This window comes from Centroberyx gerrardi, chromosome 14 (genome assembly GCF_048128805.1).
Source record: "Centroberyx gerrardi isolate f3 chromosome 14, fCenGer3.hap1.cur.20231027, whole genome shotgun sequence".
NCBI classification, from domain to species: Eukaryota; Metazoa; Chordata; class Actinopteri; order Beryciformes; family Berycidae; genus Centroberyx; species Centroberyx gerrardi.
Genome location: NC_136010.1, coordinates 15,497,306 through 15,519,842, shown reverse-complemented (window position 1 = coordinate 15,519,842; position 22,537 = coordinate 15,497,306). Strand labels below are relative to the sequence as shown.

The 22,537-nt window shown below is 42.3% G+C and overlaps 1 protein-coding gene across 1 annotated transcript; it reads right to left on the bottom strand.

Annotated features, from left to right (window-relative positions):
- Positions 1–1,029: 1,029 nt before the first annotated feature.
- Positions 1,030–2,221, bottom strand: LOC139928297 (putative G-protein coupled receptor 139). The gene is made up of 3 exons (XM_078288093.1): positions 2,077–2,221; positions 1,515–1,924; positions 1,030–1,464 (listed from the first exon to the last, which is right to left on the bottom strand). The coding sequence occupies exons 1-3, from the start codon at positions 2,219–2,221 to the stop codon at positions 1,030–1,032; spliced, it is 990 nt and encodes a 329-aa protein (XP_078144219.1).
- Positions 2,222–22,537: the final 20,316 nt, after the last annotated feature.

Below are 22,537 nucleotides of genomic sequence, written 5' to 3'. Positions count from 1 at the left end.
ATTTTTAGTCTTGCAGTCATCAGTGTTATGTTGTTCTGCCTTGGATCCCTGAGATATTTGTTCTTCAGTCTCTTCAGTGTAAAGTTACTGGGTTCAGTTAGACCAGGACCGCATCCTCCCAAATCTCTGTTGGGCAAGCAGTTTCTGAATATATATTTCTGACAGAAAAATGTTGACAACATTGACATATTCTTGTATTCTTGTCAGTAGAGTGACAGAAAATGCAGTGACATGGAAGTCTGGCTTTGAGGTCGAAGTAACAAAGACTCCTGTGTATCACATAATGAGCAGCTAAGAAGCAAAACTGGCATGTCTTTTTATGTGACGACTTGAGAAATATAAAAGTATTGTCTGATCAAAGTCTAGCTTGCAGCCAAAAGGCTCTCAATCAAATACTCAAATCAAAGGCTTGAATATTGAGAAATCATTGCCTCACATCATTTAACAATGAAGTGAAAAGGTCTTTATTCAGCTCATTAGTGATTTTACTGCAGTTTTCATGGAAAAATATTTTTATATCATAATTAATGTCAGGAATGATCATACTTGCATTTTCTTAACTGTAGCATTGTAGAGATCTTGATCAAGCTGGACATATTCACAGTGAACTGCTACCCATATGAGTCAAGACCCTCTACACATTTGTAGTATAGGCTATTAAAAACGGTCTTGCCAAGTGTGAAAATGGCTCTTAGGCTGGGTTTGTTTGCTTTATGTCTGGAAACCAATTGTAGGAAATTAACTCTGAAATTCAAAGCACCGTGTCAAACATCACAGATGTGTGTCAGGATTGTTGACATGAAGGGGAAGCTGTCAGCTATCTTTAATAGAGCAGCAAAATGCATAAAATACACAAACACCACTGCAGGGAAAATTACATGATGTTTTATGGAGTCACAGTTCATAAAAGGCCTTGATGTCTGGTATGAGAAATTAAGCCATAAAGTGGTTTATGAGATCATATCCATTTTCCAGTGTTCCAGCCACTGGGGAAGTACATATACTGTATACAAACTTCCTCAAGTACCACTATGATTTTTTTCCTTTGCAGTGGAAGCACACCTGTCTGACACAGGCTAAAAACTCCTGGCGAAACCTTGATTGGGTGCAGACATACAGGTACATGTTAGCGGCTGCGTTGCTCAGGCTCAGCATGGTGCCAGTGTCAGCCGCTATATTGATCTGGAGGTTATAATCATTTCGGTCCATGCCGTACAGGTGCGTGGTGCGGAGGACGATCTGGGTTATGGCACGGGTGACAGACAGCAGCACGAAACTCATGGACACGGTCACCAAAAGCACCACAGATTTCCTCTTCCTGGAGCGCAGCAGGGGCGAGACCTTGTAGACCCTGGAGGGCAAATCTGCATTGACGTGAACCCGATTACTGAGGGAGATCTGGCGCAGCATCAGCCCATTGAGCATGAGGATGAGGAGGAAGGGCAAAATGTAGGCCTGCAGCGTCTGAACCCACACCAGGGCGTGAACTGAGATGGGACCGCCTGTTTGTAGACACATCTGGTCTGGTTGTTCTTGTAGACTGAGACGTTGGACCAGTAGTGAGGAACGGCAAAGAAGTGACTGAGGAGGAAGACGGCAGCGATAGTCCACGCTGCACATCTTGGGGTGCAGACTTTGGTCTTGATCCTCCAGGTGTGGATGGCGACGAAGCGCTCCACGGTAAACACGACCACCAGCCAGGTTGAGGCGTTGTAGGCTCCGTAGTTGAACACATCCCTCAGGCTGCACCACGGCTCGTGGCTCCAAAACGGCTCCTGTTGGTGGTACTCGACAGAAAGCTCGAGAACGACAATGAAGACCAGCACCAGGTTGTCGGCCACAGAGATGGCCATCAGATAGAAGGTGCTGGACCTGGAGAGCATGCAGTTCCTCCTCCAGATGATTAGGAAGGTGATGATGTTGGCTGGAGGACAGATTCATGATAGATTCAGTCATTGAAGGCATTTCATGTGTCATGTATCCTGTAAACTTATGGTATTCTAATGTATAAAAACAACTATTTTTATATGAAATCAGCCAAAATTCAAATGCTAAAGTTGAGTTTTGAGTACTCACAGGGGATACCCACAGTGGCTAGGGCAGGGTAGAAAACCTCCTGCAGGGTCACCATCCAGTGCTTCTTCTGGAGGCTCATATCCTCTCGCACTGTAAGCAGCATGGTGGAAGCCTTCTCCTCTTCACCATCACTCGGTATACTCATCTTGGTTAGATGCAAGACGGCCTCACCTGCTCATCTCAACACACAAACCGTGACAGTGTGTCAACAGCCTTGCGTTGCGTTGACTGTTAATCATTAAAGTGAGTTTATACATGTGCATTTTAATCTAAAAGGGACGGCTTAGAATGGACGTGATACAACAGGGGGATCTTATCATCAAGGAAGTAGAAAGAGTTTGAGTTCATAAAAAATGAGAACACAGTGCCAGAACCAAGTAAATCTAGAAATTGAATCACTTCTTCAGGAAAGGAGGCAGCTCACAAAGCCGTGGAAAAAGGTGTCGACGAAGAAGGTTATCACTGCACAGCAAGCACATTTGAAGAATCTTTTCATAGCGTCAAGGCAGAGCATCTTAAGATCTTCCTAAAATCATGCTATCAAATGATTCTTCAAGTGTGCTTTTTCTGCAATGTAGGTTTGTACAGTAGGTATCCAGAGGTGGTAGAAATAGTCTATATATAGGCACCATCCACAGAAAATAACTGCTTTCTTCTTGCACATACATAGGGGTTTGGCTTTGGTTGTCTTTCAAAGGGGTGTGATCTGGCGGGTATGCACTCTGAGCAGTTAAAACAGAAGGAAAAAATACCCAGCACATTAAGATATATAAAGATATATATCTATATATATGTATATAAAGAACAGCTGGGTGGATCACAGAGAAAATAGAAATCTGTGTAAATCTGAATTGTAAAACGTTTAAACGTTTACATACATCCACTTATTTCTTAGCATGCATCCTCATTTGCCAGAAGCAGAAAAAACATGTAATTTTACATACATATACCATTATTTTTGAAATATTAGCATTGTATCTATTTTTAGAGCAATGCTACTGTGAGGTTTGGTTTTGAATTTTGCTTTACAGACAGACTCTTTCTGTTTTGTCTCTTGGCTGACAGGGTATTGTTGAAGAAGACATCCATCTGTTTAAACAGTATACGCCCAGTGGAGGACTATAAAACAGCACTCCTCTTGCAGCATTACAGGGTTTCCCAGGGTGCTGCACAGCATGGAAGACAGATGAGCAATTGTTGTAATATTTGGAGTCTTGACAAACTAGGCGATCCAAGGAAAACACATGCTGCAGACATTCTTGATGATACTGGAGACCAGAAGATTTCTGTGTTCTTTGTGGTGAGGTTACATAGGACAGCTGTTATCAGTATACAGTATGACATTCATCCATATGCATTGACAGGGTTCAGACATGATTAAAGCCTCATCAAAAGAAAGACTTCTGTGGTACTACATCCGTTTCCCACACTGCTGCATGCATTGATCTGATTTTAGATGTAAAATTGGTTATGGGATAACAAACTTACCGAATTTAGTCGGTAAGCTGATTTAAAAAACAGTCCACAGACTATAATCACAGGCAGACATTGTGTAACTTTGACTGAGAGGTTTATTGTACTGAATAAAACTAACCAACAGATGGCACACTGAGGGCATTCTTAGCGACTGTATCTATGTATGAAGCCACAAGCAAGGAAGACTGTGCACTTATTGATTTGTAGCCAGCCTAAGGACGTCTTGTCAGGCGATCTCTCCTTGTTGCCAGCCAGTGAGTGACCTAGTTGAGAGCGTCTAGCTGAAAGCACCAAAGTGACATCTATAACATAAATCATAGCGTGCCGCGGCCTTTAGCCTCCAGTGCCTGTCTGACATTTCACAGTGAAGTGCTGCACCGCAAACCAACTGATTACAGACGGATTGAGGTTTTCCTTCCTTTTGAAAGGATCTTGATAGCAAACGAGTACTTTGGGGGAGTTCGCAGCAACGGTATGCGTCTGATTGAAAAGACAAAGAGAGTAAGGGTTGGAGGAATAGAGGAATAAAAAAAAAAGCATCTTCTGACATGTGTGGTGGTTGCTATAGATGTGGCGCCCTGTTGCCAGGGAAACCAGGATTCCATGATCAGTATTCTGAACAGTAGAAGAATGATCTGCAGAGGATTTCATGCCTCTGGCCACATCTATAGGGTCATCTGATACTTCACACACACGCCGGCCTCTTCCCAGGCTGCCCACAGGGATCGGGGCTCTCTGCCTGCAGCAGCGGGGGCCCCCACTCCTCCCTACAGTCACCCATGGGTGAGCTATGGGTTTGAGTCTATTGATGCAGCGCTGGTAACACCACACAAAAATATGACTGTGATTACTGTGCAGTGAGGATGTTACATAAGGCTGTAAGCTGTAAGCCTGTCATTAGGAAAGATGTTTTTAAACATTTCTGAAATCTGTATTTGGCGTCCGCCTCCCGGTCAGTAAATGATGTTGGTGGTTGTGGTGTCATTCTGTTGTCACGGATTGTCTCTTTTTCACCTTTCCTATTACACTGAAGCCTGCACTTCTTTCCCATCTTGCCCATTTCAAGTGGGTGCACAGACCACTAATGTCCACTTTTCAACTCCTTTTACTATCAAAACTTAAAAAAAATAAATATATAAAACTCAGTCTTTGGGTTTATCTCTCTGCCATATTCGTCAAATCACACCTATAAATATTCACATTTTAAATACCTACTCATCACTTATTAAAAACTCATAAGAAAAATTTTGGCATCAGTTTTTAAAATAAACAGATTTTGTGTTTTGAATTGTCATTATACAAAGGCTCTTGGCAATTGTTCAGGTAAATGAATGTGTTTGCTTGCATCAGTCTCAGTTTCAGATTGTATAACCAGTGTGTGGCCATTCTGCCTTTGTGCTGATGTCAGGATCAGTGAGACCGTCACGCACGGCTGCCTGTCCAACCACAGCCCAGAGGATGACGAGGATGACGAGACCAAAAATAAAATGATTTGGATGTAGTTCTAGAAATATTAAACTTTAAGTTCATCCCGTTTTGGTCTGTCAACATCAACAACAGCTGTTCATTTTTTTTCTTTTTTAGAGTTTGATAATCCACCGGTAGTCGCTATGCTTCGGTCGTGTTTTTTATTCATGAAAACGACTAGAAATAACAATATTAGTAAATCAAAATTGTATATGTTAAGATGTGTTTTGTGTGTGTTTTTGTGTGTTTGTTTCTAATCTGGGAGTCTATAGGCCTACTATGTTGCTTTGCTGACGAGCTGATCTGCTCTTAGCGCTCTCTCACTGACAGTTCTTCATGGCTGTATCCATTACTGTATTGATTGACTGAGATGAAGAGCTTACAGGACCATGGGGGTGGAGAGAGAAAGCGGTAAATTGTCTCTGGGTTAAAGCTGACACCCAGTCTCCCTGTTTCTTATTTCAAAATAGTTTTGAGGTGATCAAAATGAGATCATATTTAGATCAACAAGATCAAAATGGTGTAAAACAAGTGGTTTTGTCTTTGGTTTTACTAGGTTGGTTTACAAATTTCCCAAGATGAATGTTCAAATTCAACACCCATTTTTGCCTCTCAATAACAGCGAAGCAGTAGTATGTAAATGAAATTAATAAATTGACCTACAACCTACAAACCAGCTTGCTTGAGGTTGTGAGTCAAAATAATCTCTTCTCATCAGCAGGAACACATGTGATCCTGTGACAGCCAAATAATGGCCTAATTTAATAAGAAGAAACTGACGGGAAATAACGCACAACCCCAAATTTGATGAAGACAGCATGCTTTAACTAAAAGACCATTTAAAATTGCACAACACTAGTTCATTATAGTGGTGAAGAGCGATGTTATTTGATATTTTAGCCTCACAGTGTTAACATAACTTGAAGCAAAAGGCTGCGTTTTCTGGTGGACAAACTTTTGCTGAGGCCTTGTTCCAGATATGCAGGTTTCTGACAAAGTATTGCCTCTGTGGTATTATAAACTGAACCATTTTCTAACAGACTTCATTGGTCTTCACCATGTCCCGAATTAAGTCTCAGGAGTATTTGTCTTTGAAACACCTGTGGAAAAAGGTAGCAAGATTATTGCTCCAGATTGCACAAGCAATACTACACCGTGGTCTTTAACCTGTATTGTTCTTACTCTCTGATACAGAGTGTGTAATCGGGGTAATGTCCATCTCCTGATACCTGCATTATATTACAGTATTATTATAGTGTGTCTGCCTTGCATGTAGGTCACTCCACAGGTCTACAACACATCCGGGATCCTCTGAACCCAGGAGATGCTGCTGCAAGTCACTGATCCATTGACCAGACTACGTCATCATGCTGAGAGGATTGCGCTGCTAAAAAGGATTACACCATTTGACATTTTTTTCCCGGCCAAAACTGCTTAACCACTTTGATTAGAGGAAAAAAACAAAAAACACAGACATTTATGACGAAGGCAGATCAGATCAGAATCTTTTTTTGGGGGGGCGATCATGTTCTCCTGGGATTGATGTGGTGAATCACGGATGGATGACGAGTATTTGAGGAGAGAGATGGAGATGAGGGAAATGTATCGCAGCTATGCACTATGATTTAAAATACACTGTGTACAATAGTCTAGAAGTTGCCTCTCTGTGTTGCTCTGTCTGCACTCTTGCCAAAGGACATCAGTTCCCTAAAGGCTTGTTTGCAAAGTTTGTCTCAATCCAACCTTTTGCACTATAAGTCTTGGAATGAGGCAAAATAGACAAAAAGAACCACAAAAGAAGTTGTGTGTGTGTGTGTCTCTCTCTCTCTCTCTCTCTCTCTCTCTCTCTCTCTCTCTCTCTCTCTCACACACACACACACACACACACACACACACATGTTGCCATCATTCCTAGTGTAGCCAGGCTGACTTAGAGGGCTGGCCCACTCTGTAGCCAGGTTTCGCTCGGGGGCGGGTCATCTTAAAGGTGCCCTCCCCTAGAGTGGTTAACACCCATTACAGAGCACAGGTGCTGCTCATTACATAGAAGTAGGTGCCCCTCAATAAGTACTTGGCATTTTAGTATGTTTGGTTGTGCTGCCCTCATCCCTCACTCTCTTGGTCTCCCTGGAAATGGTTGGAGCATGGTTTCTGGCACCTTATGTGAGTGATTTTGCATTCCGGCTACCTTAGAAGGTCTATGCTGAACTACTCTGTGTGTATTTCCAATTGCTACTATATAACTATGACTGTTTGTAGGCTGGAGTGAAGACACGGCCTAGAACAATCACCGCAGCCTAAGAATCCCAAGAGGTCTATCCTCTACTGATGTGAAGGTAAAACCTTGAAGTTAAATAGTTCTAGAGGTATTGGTTCTGGAATCTGTGGAAGTCAGAGTAAACACACGCACATCTCTTTTCCAGGTGCTGAGTCGAAATAGTTACTTCATGCAAATTCAAAAAGACTCGCAACACTGTGGCAGCTCCCAATATTTTGCTTACTTTATTCTACATTAAAAAGTACAATGTTTTGGAATCTGTGGACATATGTGTTAATAACCTTTGTGTTTGCCTGTTTCCTTAGATTGTCAGCTGCTGTTTTGCCTGATTTTTTTTTTAATTTTTTTTTTAATCTTGTCTGTGTATCATTGTTCCTCTTTTGAAACTGTACATGGGGAAAACATTCTGTCGATAAGCCTCATTACTTCATCCCAAACCAGCTGCCTGTGTTTCTTTCTTTTAAACCTCTGGCTGCAGGTCGGCCTTGTCAGGAGCAGAGGAGCAGTTGTCCTGCAGAGAGAGGCGGTTGCTGGCAATTCCCTCTTCCTAGTCACCTGTTTGCATGTGTTTTGTTTTATATACATATAATATTATTCACCATTTGCTGTGCTATTTTGCAGTGAACCTGCACATGTGGCCTTGACTCCTCTGGGATAGCCTTAGTACTTCAGCCTCTCTCTATGGACAATCAACCTCTCCTCCTGGCTGTTAGAGGCCTTTATGTTGTCGCAACCTGTACGTTTTTATCAATTTATAGAGCGTTAAGCTTCCCGTATTCAAGGTTTTAACTTGGATCTGTTGTAAATTCCAAATAAACTTGTGACTTTTTATACTTGGGGAAAACTACGCCTCTGCTCCTTTTTGGAAAGGGTGTAACTCAATTCTGGCTAAGAACTCTTTGGGTAATGTACCTGGCTTCTCTTCTCGGTCACACTAGGATAATCTAAACTTTATGTTCAGTGAAATCTACTGTTGCCTTTTATGGGAATTCACCTGCCATATTAAACCCTATCTAAAACATTTTTTCCTCCTTATGTGACTTTTATTACTAGAAGCTTTGTTATTACTAGAATTTTAAAATCCAGATCCGTTTCTTTAGGTAAACTTCAGCGTGAAAACACAAACACAGCGTCCTGGATATATTAGGTGATGAGACGTGCAGAGAGAAGGAAGACTGCAGTTATCCAGATCCCTGAATAGCAATATAACATGAACGATGTCCATCTGGTGCACTCCTACATGCGGGCGGATATCTATATCGCAGATCTGTTCCAGGTGTAGCCTACTACTGTCCATGGAGCATTTCTTTGCCATCCACCTCCTACTCAATTCTGCTTACCTATAAAACAATAAGGCAAATCTCCACTGCATTCCCCTGAGAGTATTTAACAGGTCAGAATGTGTTAATTTTTGCGTATCTGCTTTCTTTGTCTTATTACAATGTATTGTCACTGAGCTTGTTGCAAAGAAATAGTTTCTCTCTCTCTCTCTCTCTATCACTCTCTTTCTCTCTCCCCCCTGGTGCAACAGTTGCTGATGATGAATGGTGTTCACCTTCATAAAGATGCCCAGTGCCAGCTGTAAGCACACACTCCTCTTAGGGTCTCTTTCCACTGTTTACTGTCAGAAAGCAGGTGGGTCATCCATTATGTGCCGTGTGTGTTTAATAACATTTCGTTTTTAGGAATGCATTTCACCAAATTACTCCATTCATATAGAGATAAAAGAGGCTATATTCAATGCTTTCTGTGAATCTTAACATCCAACTGGAAATCAGTTTACTAAGTTCAGGTCTACACAGATATATTCATATACTATTTGCCCCAGTTTACCTTCCAGCATCTTCTTCCCTCCTCATTCTCACTGTATTGCCGTTGGATACACAAGAGCCCCATTAATTTTTTTTTAAATGGATTTTGCAGCGCCTTCTTTACAACCTGCTTTCTACTTATATGTGAAATCCATACCATTCAATACAGTGACCCTTGACCCTCAGGCAAATCTTATAGAACTGCCATGGCAAAGATCAAAGTGAGGTCATCCAGGGGACAACCATATAAAAAAAAAAAAAAACAATGTAGACTCAAGGAAAAACAAAGAAATTTAAAAATGTAATATAGCTGTCCCACATGACATTGCATCTATTGCATCTATGCTCTTTTCATGCCAGGAGATTCAGTGGCAGGTTGTATCAGTCTTGGCTCTGAGCGGGTCTGCGGTCATCGTCAGTTGTAATCTCACTACGCTGCAAGAAATTCCCCATAAGTTTGTCTCCTTCAGATGCAGCTCGACTGACACTGAGAGTGAGGAGGGGACATAATTGTCAGCCTGATTATCTCTCACTCTCTGTTGCATAATTCATCAACTGGGACTCCTTCCTTCCTTCTATCAACTTTTTTATAGCCCTGTCACTCTCAGTTCATTTACAGCGCTCTGTTTAGACACAACCACACCTTTGCAAAGGCCCTCTATTTACATACTTTTACATGCTTTCTCAAGGAGAGAGGAGAGACGAGTGTGGCGTTCCTGAAGAGAGGGAGCATGGGATATCTGTCAGGACTCATGCTAATTTGGCAGTGTAGTATCCCGTATATTCTGCATGTTGACACTTAGCACATCATGAAAGTCTCAAAACGTCAGCATTCATAATTTGTATTCAGTTTTGCTAGGATCGTTAGATCATCATTAATTAATTAGCATTTATGAGGAGAACCAACTCTACAATGAGAGGCAAATACCATCCATGACTCTGTTGAGTATCATGGTGGATTATTCTGGAAAGTCTCTGTGAGCAGTTATACAATGCAATGATCTGGATTCAGAGAATGCATGAATATTTTCAGATTCAACTTAAGCAGTGAATTCGAGCCATCATTCCATTTATTCTTGTATTCTTAATTGCGATGTCCGTACCTCAATGGCCCAAACGACGTGTGCCGTCTCTGAGATCTTTGCTGCTAAATTATAAGCCTCCCGGACTCTCACTCCTTTCTCTGCGTCTCTTTCATCAAGTCAAGCTCAGCTTATTACAAAAGCAGCCAGTTTCCCAGTTCACAATTTAAATGTATGCCTTCTTATCCTTCTAATATCCTTCTAATATCAACTTGCTCAAAGATGCTTACATATGATGTTCAAACGATTTCTCCCTCCAACTTCTATCTTTTCTCTACACACATTGATGGGAGAATTTATTAACTCCACATGTATACTGAACAAAAATATAAACACAACACTTTTGTTTTTGCTCACATTTTTCATGAGTTGAAATAAAAGATCTAAGACTTTTTCTATGCACACAAAAGGCTTATTTCTCTCAAATTTTGTTCACAAATTTGTTTAAATCCGTGTTAGTGAGCACTTTTCCTTTGCCAAGATAATCCATCCACCTGACAGGTGTGGCATATCAAGATGCTGATTAAACAGCATGATTATTGCACAGGTGTGCCTTGGGCTGGTCACAATAAAAGGCCACTCTAAAATGTGCAGTTTTATCTTGAAAAAAGACATTTATTAGGCACTGAACTATGGATCTCACATGACTAGGGCTACAGATATGCATTTTTTGAAAACCAGTCAGTATCTGGTGTGACCACCATTTGCCTCATGCAGTGCGACACATCTCCTTCGCATAGAGTTGATCAGGTTGTTGATTGTGGCCTGTGGAGTATTGGTCCACTCCTCTTCAATGGCTGTGAGAAGTTGCTGGATATCGGCAGGAATTGGAACACGCTGTCGTACACGCCGATCCAGAGCGTCCCAAACATGCTCAATGGGTGACATGTCTGGTGAGTATGCAGGCCGTGCAAGAACTGGGATGTTTTCAGCTTCCAGGAATTGTGTACAGATCCTTGCAACATGGGGCCGTGCATTATCATGCTGCAACATGAGGTGATGGCGGTGGATGAATGGAACGACAATGGGCCTCAGGATCTCGTCACGGTATCTCTATGCATTCAAATTGCCATCATTAAAATGCACCTGTGTTCGTTGTCCGTAGCCTATGCCTGCCCATACCATAACCCCACCGCCACCATGGGGCACTCTGTTCACAACGTTGACATCAGCAAACCGCTCGCCCACACGACGCCATACACGCTGTCTGCCATCTGCCCGGTACAGTGAAAACCGGGATTCATCTGTGAAGAGAACACTTCTCCAAAGTGCCAGACGCCATCGAAGGTGAGCATTTGCCCACTCAAGTCGGTTACGCACATATGACAGTTTGTGCAGAAATTCTTTGGTTTTGCAAATCAACTGTTGCATCAGCTGTCCGGGTGGCTGGTCTCAGACGATCTCGCAGGTGAAGAAGCCGGATGTGGAGGTCCTGGGCTGGCGTGGTTACACGTGGTCTGCGGTTGTGAGGCCGGTTGGATGTACTGCCAAATTCTCAGAAACGACATTGGAGACGGCTTATGGTAGTGAAATGAACATTCAATTAACGGGCAACAGCTCTGGTGGACATTCCTGCAGTCAGCATGCCAATTGCATGCTCCCTCAAAACTTGCGACATCTGTGTCTGCATTGTGTTGTGATAAAAACTGCACATTTTAGAGTGGCCTTTTATTGTGACCGGCCCAAGGCACACCTGTGTAATAATCATGCTGTTTAATCAGCATCTTGATATGCCACACCTGTCAGATGGATGGATTATCTTGGCAAAGGAGAAGTGCTCACTAACACGGATTTAAACAAATTTGTGAACAAAATTTGAGAGAAATAAGCCTTTTGTGCGCATAGAAAAAGTCTTAGATCTTCTATTTCAACTCATGAAAAATGAGAGCAAAAACAAAAGTGTTGTGTTTATATTTTTGTTCAGTGTACATTCGCTCTATGCAGTCTTATATGAAAGCAGACAGGCAATTTAATATCAAAATCATTTGGAATAGAAGGTGAATGGCTTAAAAGGAATCAATTGTGTAAAAGAGAGAAAGTGAAGGGGAGAGAGAGACTCTTATCACAGACAATCTCCCTGCATCGCCTGGAGATTAATCAGTGCTGCGGTAGAAGTTATAACCAGCCTCCTCTCATCTAGAGGCCCATTAAATGGAAACTATATATCTATGCATAGTATATTACCAATCAACAGATCAGAAGTAGATGTTATAAAAGATATATGATATGATGATATGATTTGTTTAACCAAGGAAATCACTCTCTCGCCCTTAAATTGAATAGACAACTGATAAGGTTGGTAGAGAAGAAAACTAGAGGAAGAGAGAATGATGCAGGCTTCTATCACAGAGTCTATGAAAAATAAGAGCCATTGCTGCAAAGAGAGCCGAAACAGAAATAGCAGTAGTAATTGTCTCATCTCACCTGTGTTTTATCTTTTATGCAGCAGCTGGAAATCCAGATTCAGTAGTTTTTTGGTGTGAATGTTCAAAGCTGTTGGAGACAAGAGTGAATTATCTTGGTACTTAAAAGTATTTTAATAGAAATTATCATGGCAATGCAGGTACCTTATAATACATCAAGTGTGCATGGAATCTTTATGTCATAACGTGATATTTGGAATAAACACAAACTAAATGTGTCAAACAGGAAAAATCCAATGGATTGATTAAAACAGCGACGTTGATCATAAATCAAGCAAGTAACCAACCAGGTCATATTGACTGTATGGAACACAGTTTGGCCTCAAATGAAGGTCAAGGGTGAATCCTGCTCTCATAGTGTTCGTGTCCTCAGTGCTTTTAGCCACTTCATTAACTTACTGCTTGCTTCTGCCTCTCTGTTTCTTCCTACCTTATGAAATACTGTATGCATTATTCAAAGTGAATAGTTTAGATTAGTGGTGTTTTCGACTGTGTGTGTGTGTGTGTGTGTGTGTGTAGGGAAGGGGGGGAGGGGGTTTCACATATGTCTCCTCCTGTTGTTTATGGAAATGCTGGAGTTGACAGACAGATGGTTTGCAGGGCAGGACCAGAGATCACTTCTGCCTTTGGATGCCCTTGAGGAGCCCAGGGGACAAATTCAGAGCAGCTCCATCTCTCCTCGCTCCTCCTGTCCGTTCTCAGAGCCCCGTATCGGCCGTAAATCTTAAACCTTCCACGACAGCATTGCCAATAATGACGAAGCCACCCCTGCAGGCTTAAAGGAATTTAGCATGTTGCACTCTGTCAACTCTGGCACCGCTGCATCGCGGCCATTGATAAAGGAAACAGGTTGAAGTAGGTCGTTGACGATGTTTATGATGGAGATGGAGAGTTGGTACAAGGATGAGCAATATTTAGGAGGTGAGCAATTGAGCCGCCGCTCCCAGCAGTGTGTAAACGTAGAGTGAGACTTGGGACTCGTCATGCTGCAATACATCATACTTTGCCCTCTTTGTAAAGAAGTCTTATATATGATAGAATTCACTATGAAGAGCTTGGATTTTATTTCTCTATGAGCTGTAACACAATGTTTGATGATATCACTGTTGTAGTTTGCTAACTGCAACATAAAGCAAGATTTTTAAGACTCAATACGGGACTAAATGACTTGTAAAGATAGGCATTTTTTGGTTTACAATATTTTATATGGCATTAACTGTGAAGCACCATTTGTTTTATTTAGCACTTGGGTGAGACTGTGTCTTTACAGCACACTGACAGTACAGTAACAAGCCACATGGGCTCCTTGAGAAAGGCCCAGGCAGGCAAACAGGAGGGCATCTCCAGGTTGATGAACATGGAAGAAACCCCATAAAATATGACATGATTGAGATGATTAGGAATGCCTGCCATTCTTAAGCCTTCGACACATAGTGCAATGTGTGTGTACAACCTACTATAGACTAACTGTGAATGGTTTGGTTGGGTCTAACCATTTTGGAATAACTGATGTGCTGTGTTGATGTTGCCATTTATCTAGTCAATCATTAGTTTAAAACTGGTCTAATTTTCGTTCCTGGTGTCAACAGCTGGCGGAAATGTTTCTCAGTTGGATAGGTGTGATAAGGGTTAGATGTCAGCTCAGTGCTCAGCTGAATAAAGAACACCAGTTAAGAGCAGTAGAACAAGCCCTGTGCCTTATCAGGAAAAAAGAAAAAGTGGATTTCAGCCCGGCGCTCCATGGCCTTAATCTGAGGGATTACAGCATCAGAAAGTTCACTCTGTGTGTGTGGTGTGGTGTTTGTGTCTGCGTGCGTACGTGTGTGTGTTTTTGTATGTACACAGCTTTGTATGTAGGTAACTTGCGTGTGTTTTGAGTGTGCTTGCCTGCTTTTGTATACATGCATGGGTGTGCATGAGTATGTGAACGGTTGTACCCAGAGCCACATGTACGGCAGCAGGCAGGCAGACAGGCCGGTTGGAAGGGAGGTGCCCATGGGTTAAGAGCTAAAGCCGCTTGGCCCAGATGAAGATGGCTCTCAGGCTCTCTGCCAGTCAAAACCCAGCCAGCAGCCCACTCTCACTGACAGAGCCGGGGAGACGGTGAGTTAGGCCACACCCACATTACTGTGTCCCTCAAGCCATAACATTATCACTCTGGGATCGCTACTTCCAGGTTTGGGCCTTCAGTTCCACATGGAAATACAAAGCTGTTTGTTTGGCCATACCACTCTCTGTTCCACCTGCTGTAGTCCAACACAACCGCTATGCTTCTCTCTTTGGGGAAGGAACAGTTTCTTTGATTGAAAATGAATCAGTTCTGTACCATATGTACCATTTGTCGGTGATTTCAGAGCAATGCTGGTTTATGTTTTTTCATGTTACTGCTGCTTACATCCACAGAAAAGCTTCTATAAGTTGGTTATGATGGATCATCCATGAATACAATACGTGCAACAAGGGACAATTTATACTTTGGGATTTTAGTTGTTAAAAATCGTACTTTTACGTCATACGTTTAGAGTCAATCAATTATTTACTTTTTTGTTATTTATTTTTCTGTCATTTTGCAACTGTATTTGAATTGTCAATATCATACATTCTACAGTAATAACTTACTTAAATGTATGAACAAGTGATTATTTTCATTTTTGCTTGCTGGGCCAGTGAAAACAAACCAGAACTCTGTCATACTGGCCCAAGTGGACAAGTGAAACCCTGATATTAGATCAATATAGGCAGCAAGTATACCTGGTACAAGATTACACAGCAAATTCTCAAAAACTCTCCCAAGCTGAAGTGGCATCAAGACAACCATCACTATAGGCCACAGTGATGTGATGAACTGGTCGACAGATAGAGATAGATAGCAGATTTAAGGCAAGCACCGCCCTTGTTGACCCTGGGACGGCTCTAACTCGGCAAAATCAGGACGTGCCTCGAAGCACACCGCTCAGCAGGGGAGGAGTGGAGACCCTGTCCAGAGTGGCTCTCTTCTTCACTTCCCTACAGGAGATCACAGAGGACAGTCTGTTCTTTAGTGCCGCACATAAAAAAATAAACTGTTTCACATTCTTTAAAGAGAAACATAATTGTCCACAGCCGTTGCTCTTGAGAAACCCACTACCTCAATCTCCTTGGACACACAGACATCTCACAAAAGGTCAAGCAGTCCGGCAGAGCGTCATTCTTCCACATGTGATCAATGAGCGCCGGCCGTCTGGGGATGTTTCATGATGTATCTTTTGAAGCCAAATGGTTTGCAAGTCCCTCGGGGTGATTAAAGACAAATATTCATCTTTTGTGCTCATCAGCAGAGCCATACGACCAATATAACCCAGATTTTAATTTCCGCTCAGATGAAATGGTTTTGTCTTGTTCTGTATTGCTTAAATCCTCTGCCTCCAGGGAGTTTAAAGGTTTGAGTCTGGAAGATCAAGCATCTAAAAAATAACCCCATAACTACTGAGACATAATGATTACTTTAAGTGTGTTTGCATTGGGGAAAAGTAAGTTAAGAAATGTGTGGTGTTGACTGACGAATTCCTCTTCATTATCCACCTCCAGCATCTTCCCAATTTCATGTCCAGCACATTCCCTACCCTATTCACTTTCTCTTCAATAGGGTAATGTGCTTTGTTAAAGTCTTAAATACACAACTCTTCCTTATTTTTAGCCTCCTTCTCTCTTGTGACCCACTGTGTAACCCTATTCTCGCTTCCATTTACTGACCCATTTCAGCACAATTCCCTCTCTCCCTACAAAGATATTCTTTTCTCCTCCATCATCTCCCCATCACTCAGATGTCAGGAGCTGCCTTTGTCATGCGGCTGGCAGTAATTACATTTTCCCACTCTGTGATTGTCCAGTTCTGGACCTAATATTCTGAGAGATGTATGGTTCAAAAAATCATTCTCCTTGTATTCAGCTTACCAGTTTGATATATGTCCATTAAGTGGGCGGTTTTTGGGGGTTTTTTTTAGTCAATCTATTGTATATTGTACTTTAGATGGAAATTATACTTTGAATTTGGTTTGCTGTCCATGGTATGGCACTGTGTAAGTTCATCTGGCTGAATATGGTTGGGAGTGAACACTATGGAGACTGTAGCTGGTTTTCAATCTGTGAGGATAAAGTCCTTCTGAACATCTGCCAAAACCTGAGAGATCATCTCACCAGAGATGGGCACATAGTTCACTGTGGCATAATGACAAGCATACACATACTAATGGTTTGAAAAAGCTTTTCCCCCCTCATCCATTAAATGCCAGTTGCTTTTTTGGCCATGCTATCTTCATCACTGGGCAGGGGGCATGGATTAGCGCTTTCTGTACACATACGCATACACATACAAGAATGTATAATCCATGAGCCCAGCATGTCTTTTCTTACTCTCCAACAGCTTCCTTACCTTCTGTCTTTTCTATTAGATTGCTCACCTCCCTCTTAGCCCCTCACTCTCCTCCCTTTCCTTTCTTTTCTCTCCCCCATTCAACTTTCTCATTCTGTCCCTCCGTCACCATTAGCCCACCGAATACTTCTTCATTCCATTCACACTAAACTCCTTTTTGCTCTCATCCTTTTCTACTCCCGCTATCTATCCTTTCTTCTCTAGCCATCTCTCACATTGCCATCTCTCCTCTGCTAAGTGATGCTACCTTCCCCACAGATTACATTTTCAGCTGGAGCTCAGGATCCTTGCCAAGATCCCCCAGCAATATGTGTAATTTATTGATAGAAATCTCACTCATTCCCAGAAGGTTTTTGTCTTGGTGAAACACTACGGTTTGAGAGGGGGCCTCTGAAATTGACTTAGTAAAAAATCCAGCGAAGGTCTTTTGACATGACCCCTTAATGTAAAGTCCATGCTATTTTTTCAACTCATAATGCATGAAATTTATAAATGAAATATTTACAGGACAGGACACTGCAACCATAAGTTCCCCATCTACCCCACTGCCTACAAATCCATTCTGAGCACCCGATTGAGTTCAGTTTTATTTACAAAAATGTTAATATAAATTTCTCCTCGTAGAGACAGAAATCAAGAATTGAAGAGAAAGAAAGAAAGAAAAACATAAAAGTAAAAATTTAGGAATCAATAGGAATCACCCATCCAAAATCATGTTCCAAGGGCAGCACAACAAGGCAGCACAACCAGTGTGTGGTAACTGTGAGAGGCTTGCATTTCTATCCGGTAAGTTCACAGAGAGTTATACAAGTATAGCCTGCAGCCCTTCTTTAGATAATGGGCCATAACCATGCAGGAAAATATAAAAGAGAGAAGCGGGGGGGGGGGGGGGGGGGGGGGGGGACAAAAGAGGGATGAATAAGCAGTAATGAAATGGAATCTTGTCTTCCATCTGAAAAGAACATCAAAGGAAATGCTTAATCTCAGAAGGCAGCACTTTGTCATTTGATGTGCGTCCCCTCTGTCTCTCAATCCCTCTCCATCCATCCCTTTCTCATGATGAGATGCTGGATGATGATGAGCGTGCGTGAGAGAGAGAGAGAGAGAGAGAGAGAGAGAGAGAGAGAGAGGGAGGGAGGGAGGGAGGGAGGAAGAGAGAGATAATACCTTCTGAATGCATGATGAATGTAGTCATCAGGCTTAAACTGACTGGGGGCCGAGTAGCGCACGGAGACAGAGAGCGTGCATGTGAGTGAGTGTGTGACACTGCGCTCAGAGGCACACCATCATCACCTCTACCCTGCAGCCTCTCTCACTCTCCCTATCCTCCTCCTGAAGAGAGACAGAGAGACAGAGAGAGAGAAAGAGGGAATCACGCAACACGCCAGAGAGGATACGACAAGTAGGAGAGAGAGAAAAAAAAAAATCTCTCTCCTCTCCTCACTGCTTTTTTTTTTTTTTTTTTTTTTTTTTTTTTGGCTGCGCTACAGAGGCAAGAGGAGGGAGGCAGAAATAAAGCGCATCTTGTCGTTTCTGGCGTGGCTGCAGCCCACAGAGAGCTCCAGAGTTGTCTTACTCTCCACAGCCTGAGGAGGAGAGAGGGATGCTCAACAACATGACGGACTGCGAGGAGGGAGAGGGGGGACCCAACAGCCAGGGTGAGTGACGAAACCTGTCACAGATTGATGCGAGAGCAGTGTGTGTGTGTCTCTGTGCGTGTGTGTGTGTACGTGGGTGTGTCAATTTACGTATGTGTGCGAGGGCGAGTGTGAGTGTGGGTGAGTGTACGTGTGAGGGCATGTGTGTGTGTGTGTGTGTGTGTGTGTGTGTGTGTGTGTGTGTGTGTGCACTCACGCTCAAAGTTAGGGAAACAAGATTATGTAATTTCAGGGATGTGCAGGTAAGTGCTATAGTCCTTGCATCTGCCCAGTTTTGTATGTGAGCAAGAGAACGTAAGAGAAAGAGAGAGATGGACAGAGGAATGAACCTGCAAACTCTCTCAGCGCCAGTCCGGTCTGCAGCTGTTACCTGTGGCAGGAAGAGTGATGGTCCATGTGTTGAGAGAATGGAAACAGCAGATAGACGCGCTCCCCCAGTGCGGTCAAGGATCCGTCTGCTCCATGGCACTGCCACTTGGCTCTCAGGCACGGTCATGTTTGGGCAACAGGACCTCCTGGGGTTGCATATGTCATGCCTCCATCTGTCTGACCAGCATTCAGACTTTTTTTTTCCCTCTCCCTGTTGGTTCACTCCTGGTTTTTGCACATGAGTCGTTACGGTCACGGGGACGGAGCCTTAGACCCCCCAGATGTGGCTCGCCACACGTTCTGTCGCCTGTAGAGTCATACGTCCACGTCAAAGGCGTCCTCAGCACTCTACAACAAGGCTCAGAGCGTGCAGAGTGCAGAGCGTCTGGGGAAGCCAGCCTTTGATTCTCAGACTCATTCATGCTGATGTCTCTCCCCATCAAGGACATCGCGCCATGGGCAATATCTGCCATTCACAGTGGTGCAAGTGTGTGCCTCTGTGTGTGTGTGTGTGTGTGTGTGTGTGTGTGTGTGTGTGTGTGTGTCTGTGTGTGTGTGTGTGCGTATATACAGTCTGAGTGTATCCAAACATCCGTGCAAATATGTCTTGGATATGCATTGTGCTCTTACATTGACTTAATACGTTAAAGACGCAGAACCACCAAAATTGTTTTTTTACAGATTTTTTTTTCATTGGTTAGTGAAAAAGTGCTTATGAGTGAAATATCTATGTGAGTGAGACTTCTTTTCTCTCTCTCTGTGTGTGTGTGTGTGTGTGTGTGTGTGTGTGCATGTGTGACACACGCGACAAGGGAAATTCTGAAATCCACCAGTGCTGTAAGGCAGGATTAATTATGTGCTGCTAAGACAAATTAATTTTTCAATCATAGGGATTTCCCAATACTACAGTACAATGAGCTACTGAGCTGATGTCTACACTTATCTTTTCTGTAGTTTGAACCTATGTTGTGTAAATGTTTGCTGATGATTCCCTTTTTTGGTTTGACACCTGTCCGACACACATTCCTCTTAATACTGGTTCAGTCTCTCTGTTTGTAATGATGAAAATGGGTTATTGGAGTGTACAGAAATTCTACATCATTCCTCCTGCTTTATACATGTCTGGCTTATTGTGGGTCATTGTCTGAGGTTGAATTATTACCTAGTGCTACATAGAATGGGCACAGAGTGATAATGTATGTACAAGGGGAAGAAGTAGTAGATACAACTCCACACCCCACAGATGAAGTCCAGCAAAGTCTATTGTGTGTTTGGAGGAGAAAAACTTCTCTCTGCCACTGGAGGATTTTATTCTATCTGGAATATTTTGCATCAGCTGATTGGCTTGGCGTTTCTCCCAAGACCTGTTGTTTTTAAGGATTATGGTAGAAAATTGGATTACAAGGATAGTTACATTATAGTGAGCGGAAATTCAGTCAGCATTGACCCTCCAATCTCTAGGAGCTGTTTATTACTGTAAATAATGGCTTATAATGGACACATTCACATCTTCTGCTGGGGAAATAGCCAGGTGGCAATGCACAGGCACAGACCATATTCTACATGTACATGCCAGTGTGTGTGGGAGTAATGATGAAGAAAGTAGTCTCTGTGTTTCCACAAGTCATATTCAGAATTAATAACAGTAGATCAGACACTGTCACAGACTATGAAAATAGCTGGTACACACTTTGTACTAATACAAATAATTATGAATATGGTCAATAGTCTTCAATAGTTTCTAGGCTAAATATATCCATTAATAAAAACATAATGCATGGCTGCTCAAGAAAATATATAGGTGATTGTAATTATCTGCTGTCTACCTAATGATTATTGCTCAATGGCTTTAATTATGTTACTGGTCATTACTGAAGCTGTTGTTATTTTCTGTGATGAACAAATGGAGAAGTAGCCTATGGTGGGAAAGTGAAATGGTTTTGTTTCATTTCTAATTTTTGGGTTGGCACGGACTAAAGCCTGCACCTGTTCACTCCATGCCAGTGACAGATGAGGTAGCATTGCTAGCCAGCTTTTTTTTTTTTTTTTTTTTTTCTTTTTCTGTTGCACCTAAAATACGTTTAAGCGAGAAAAGAGGAAAAGAGAAAGTGCAGGTTAAACCAAATGACACAGGTTTGCATGTTTGTAAAAATAGTGTAAGAGGACAGTGTGGCAGAGTGTAATGGCAAATCAAATGAAAAATTGATACGCTTGATCTACAGTGAAATTCCAGAGGGAGAGAGCGTAATCCATCTTTATGTGATCTAGTGCCTTGTGGAATTGGAAACTGGAAGCACTTTGTGTTTGTGTGATGTACTGTGGTGCCAGATATCTGGGTAATGCTAGCATGCAAACATATTTGAACATATTTGAAATAGATAAAGGGGGAGTAATCGATCATGCCCTGCTCCACTTTTACCACACATCATCTGTACTTTGGTTATGTCTGAGTGTGAAAGTCTCTGTTGAAAAGAAAGTCATCTGCTGCATGTGATTCCTCATCATTTTGCATAACGAGTCAGACATAAAGAGGCCTGGAAGTAGAAGAGGAACTGAGAGTAAAGGAGCAAACTTTGGATTCCCCCCTCACAACACATCAGCACATAAATTACACATATGGTTGCATGAGGCATAACTGTGTAGAAAGCAGATATATGACACACATTCTAACTCCATGGGTGTTTGACAGAGCACACAGGTGGACGATGACCTTTTGCTTTTTAATCCACCATTTGAGCTGCATGATTACACTACACTGGTGAATAATGAGGCGGCATCTGAGGTCCAAGTGGATGCATGCAGGAGAGTGATCATTATGCGAAGAGAGCAGACAGAACAGGAGCATACTAATGAACAAGCCTGGGATCGGTCCTGGATACAAATACCTCCTTATTATATTCTTGCCTGCTTTAACAGAAAGGGCAAATGCTGGATTTAGAAAACCATAGATTCAGGAGGAAACCGGGTCCCTGGAGGCAGCACCCCGTCAACTAGCAATAAAAATTAATGATTTCTAATCAATAAGCTAACAATTGGAGTGATCCTGAGGTGAAAAGAGAGCTACAGCATAAAGGGTTCACTCTTGCAGCAGGCTTGCTCCTCAAAAACACTTAATTTCACTTCCTTTTCTGTGGAAAACAACTATTGACAGCTCCTCTAAATTATCCTCCCATCCCGTTCCATGCAGTGCCGTATCAATGTGCCACTAGTCACTGGACTTGTCTTGTGATGCATAAATACATTTTAATGTGTTTTGAACATTCTAGAGTACGCATTAATAATTCATTTGGTAGGTCATCATTATACAGGTGCAATCAGCGATGTAGCAAAACATGCAATCAATGCTGTAAGAGCTGATGATGAGCCTATCCTGTTTAGACAGCTGGCAGGTGCCTAATGGTCACCAGTTTAAATCACCAGACTGACTGGAAAGTAAAAGCTTCCCCCTGCCTCAAAAACTGCTTCTCAAACTGCACTTGAGCAAGG

Coding starts and splice junctions, on each gene's coding strand:
- LOC139928297 (XM_078288093.1), bottom strand. CDS start 2,221: ATGAGTATACCGAGTGATGGTGAAGAGGAGAAGGCTTCCACCATGCTG. Junction 1,925..2,076: donor AGCCACTGTGGGTATCCCCT/GTGAGTACTCAA, acceptor TCTGTCCTCCAG/CCAACATCATCACCTTCCTA. Junction 1,465..1,514: donor AGAACAACCAGACCAGATGT/GTCTACAAACAG, acceptor GTGTGGGTTCAG/ACGCTGCAGGCCTACATTTT.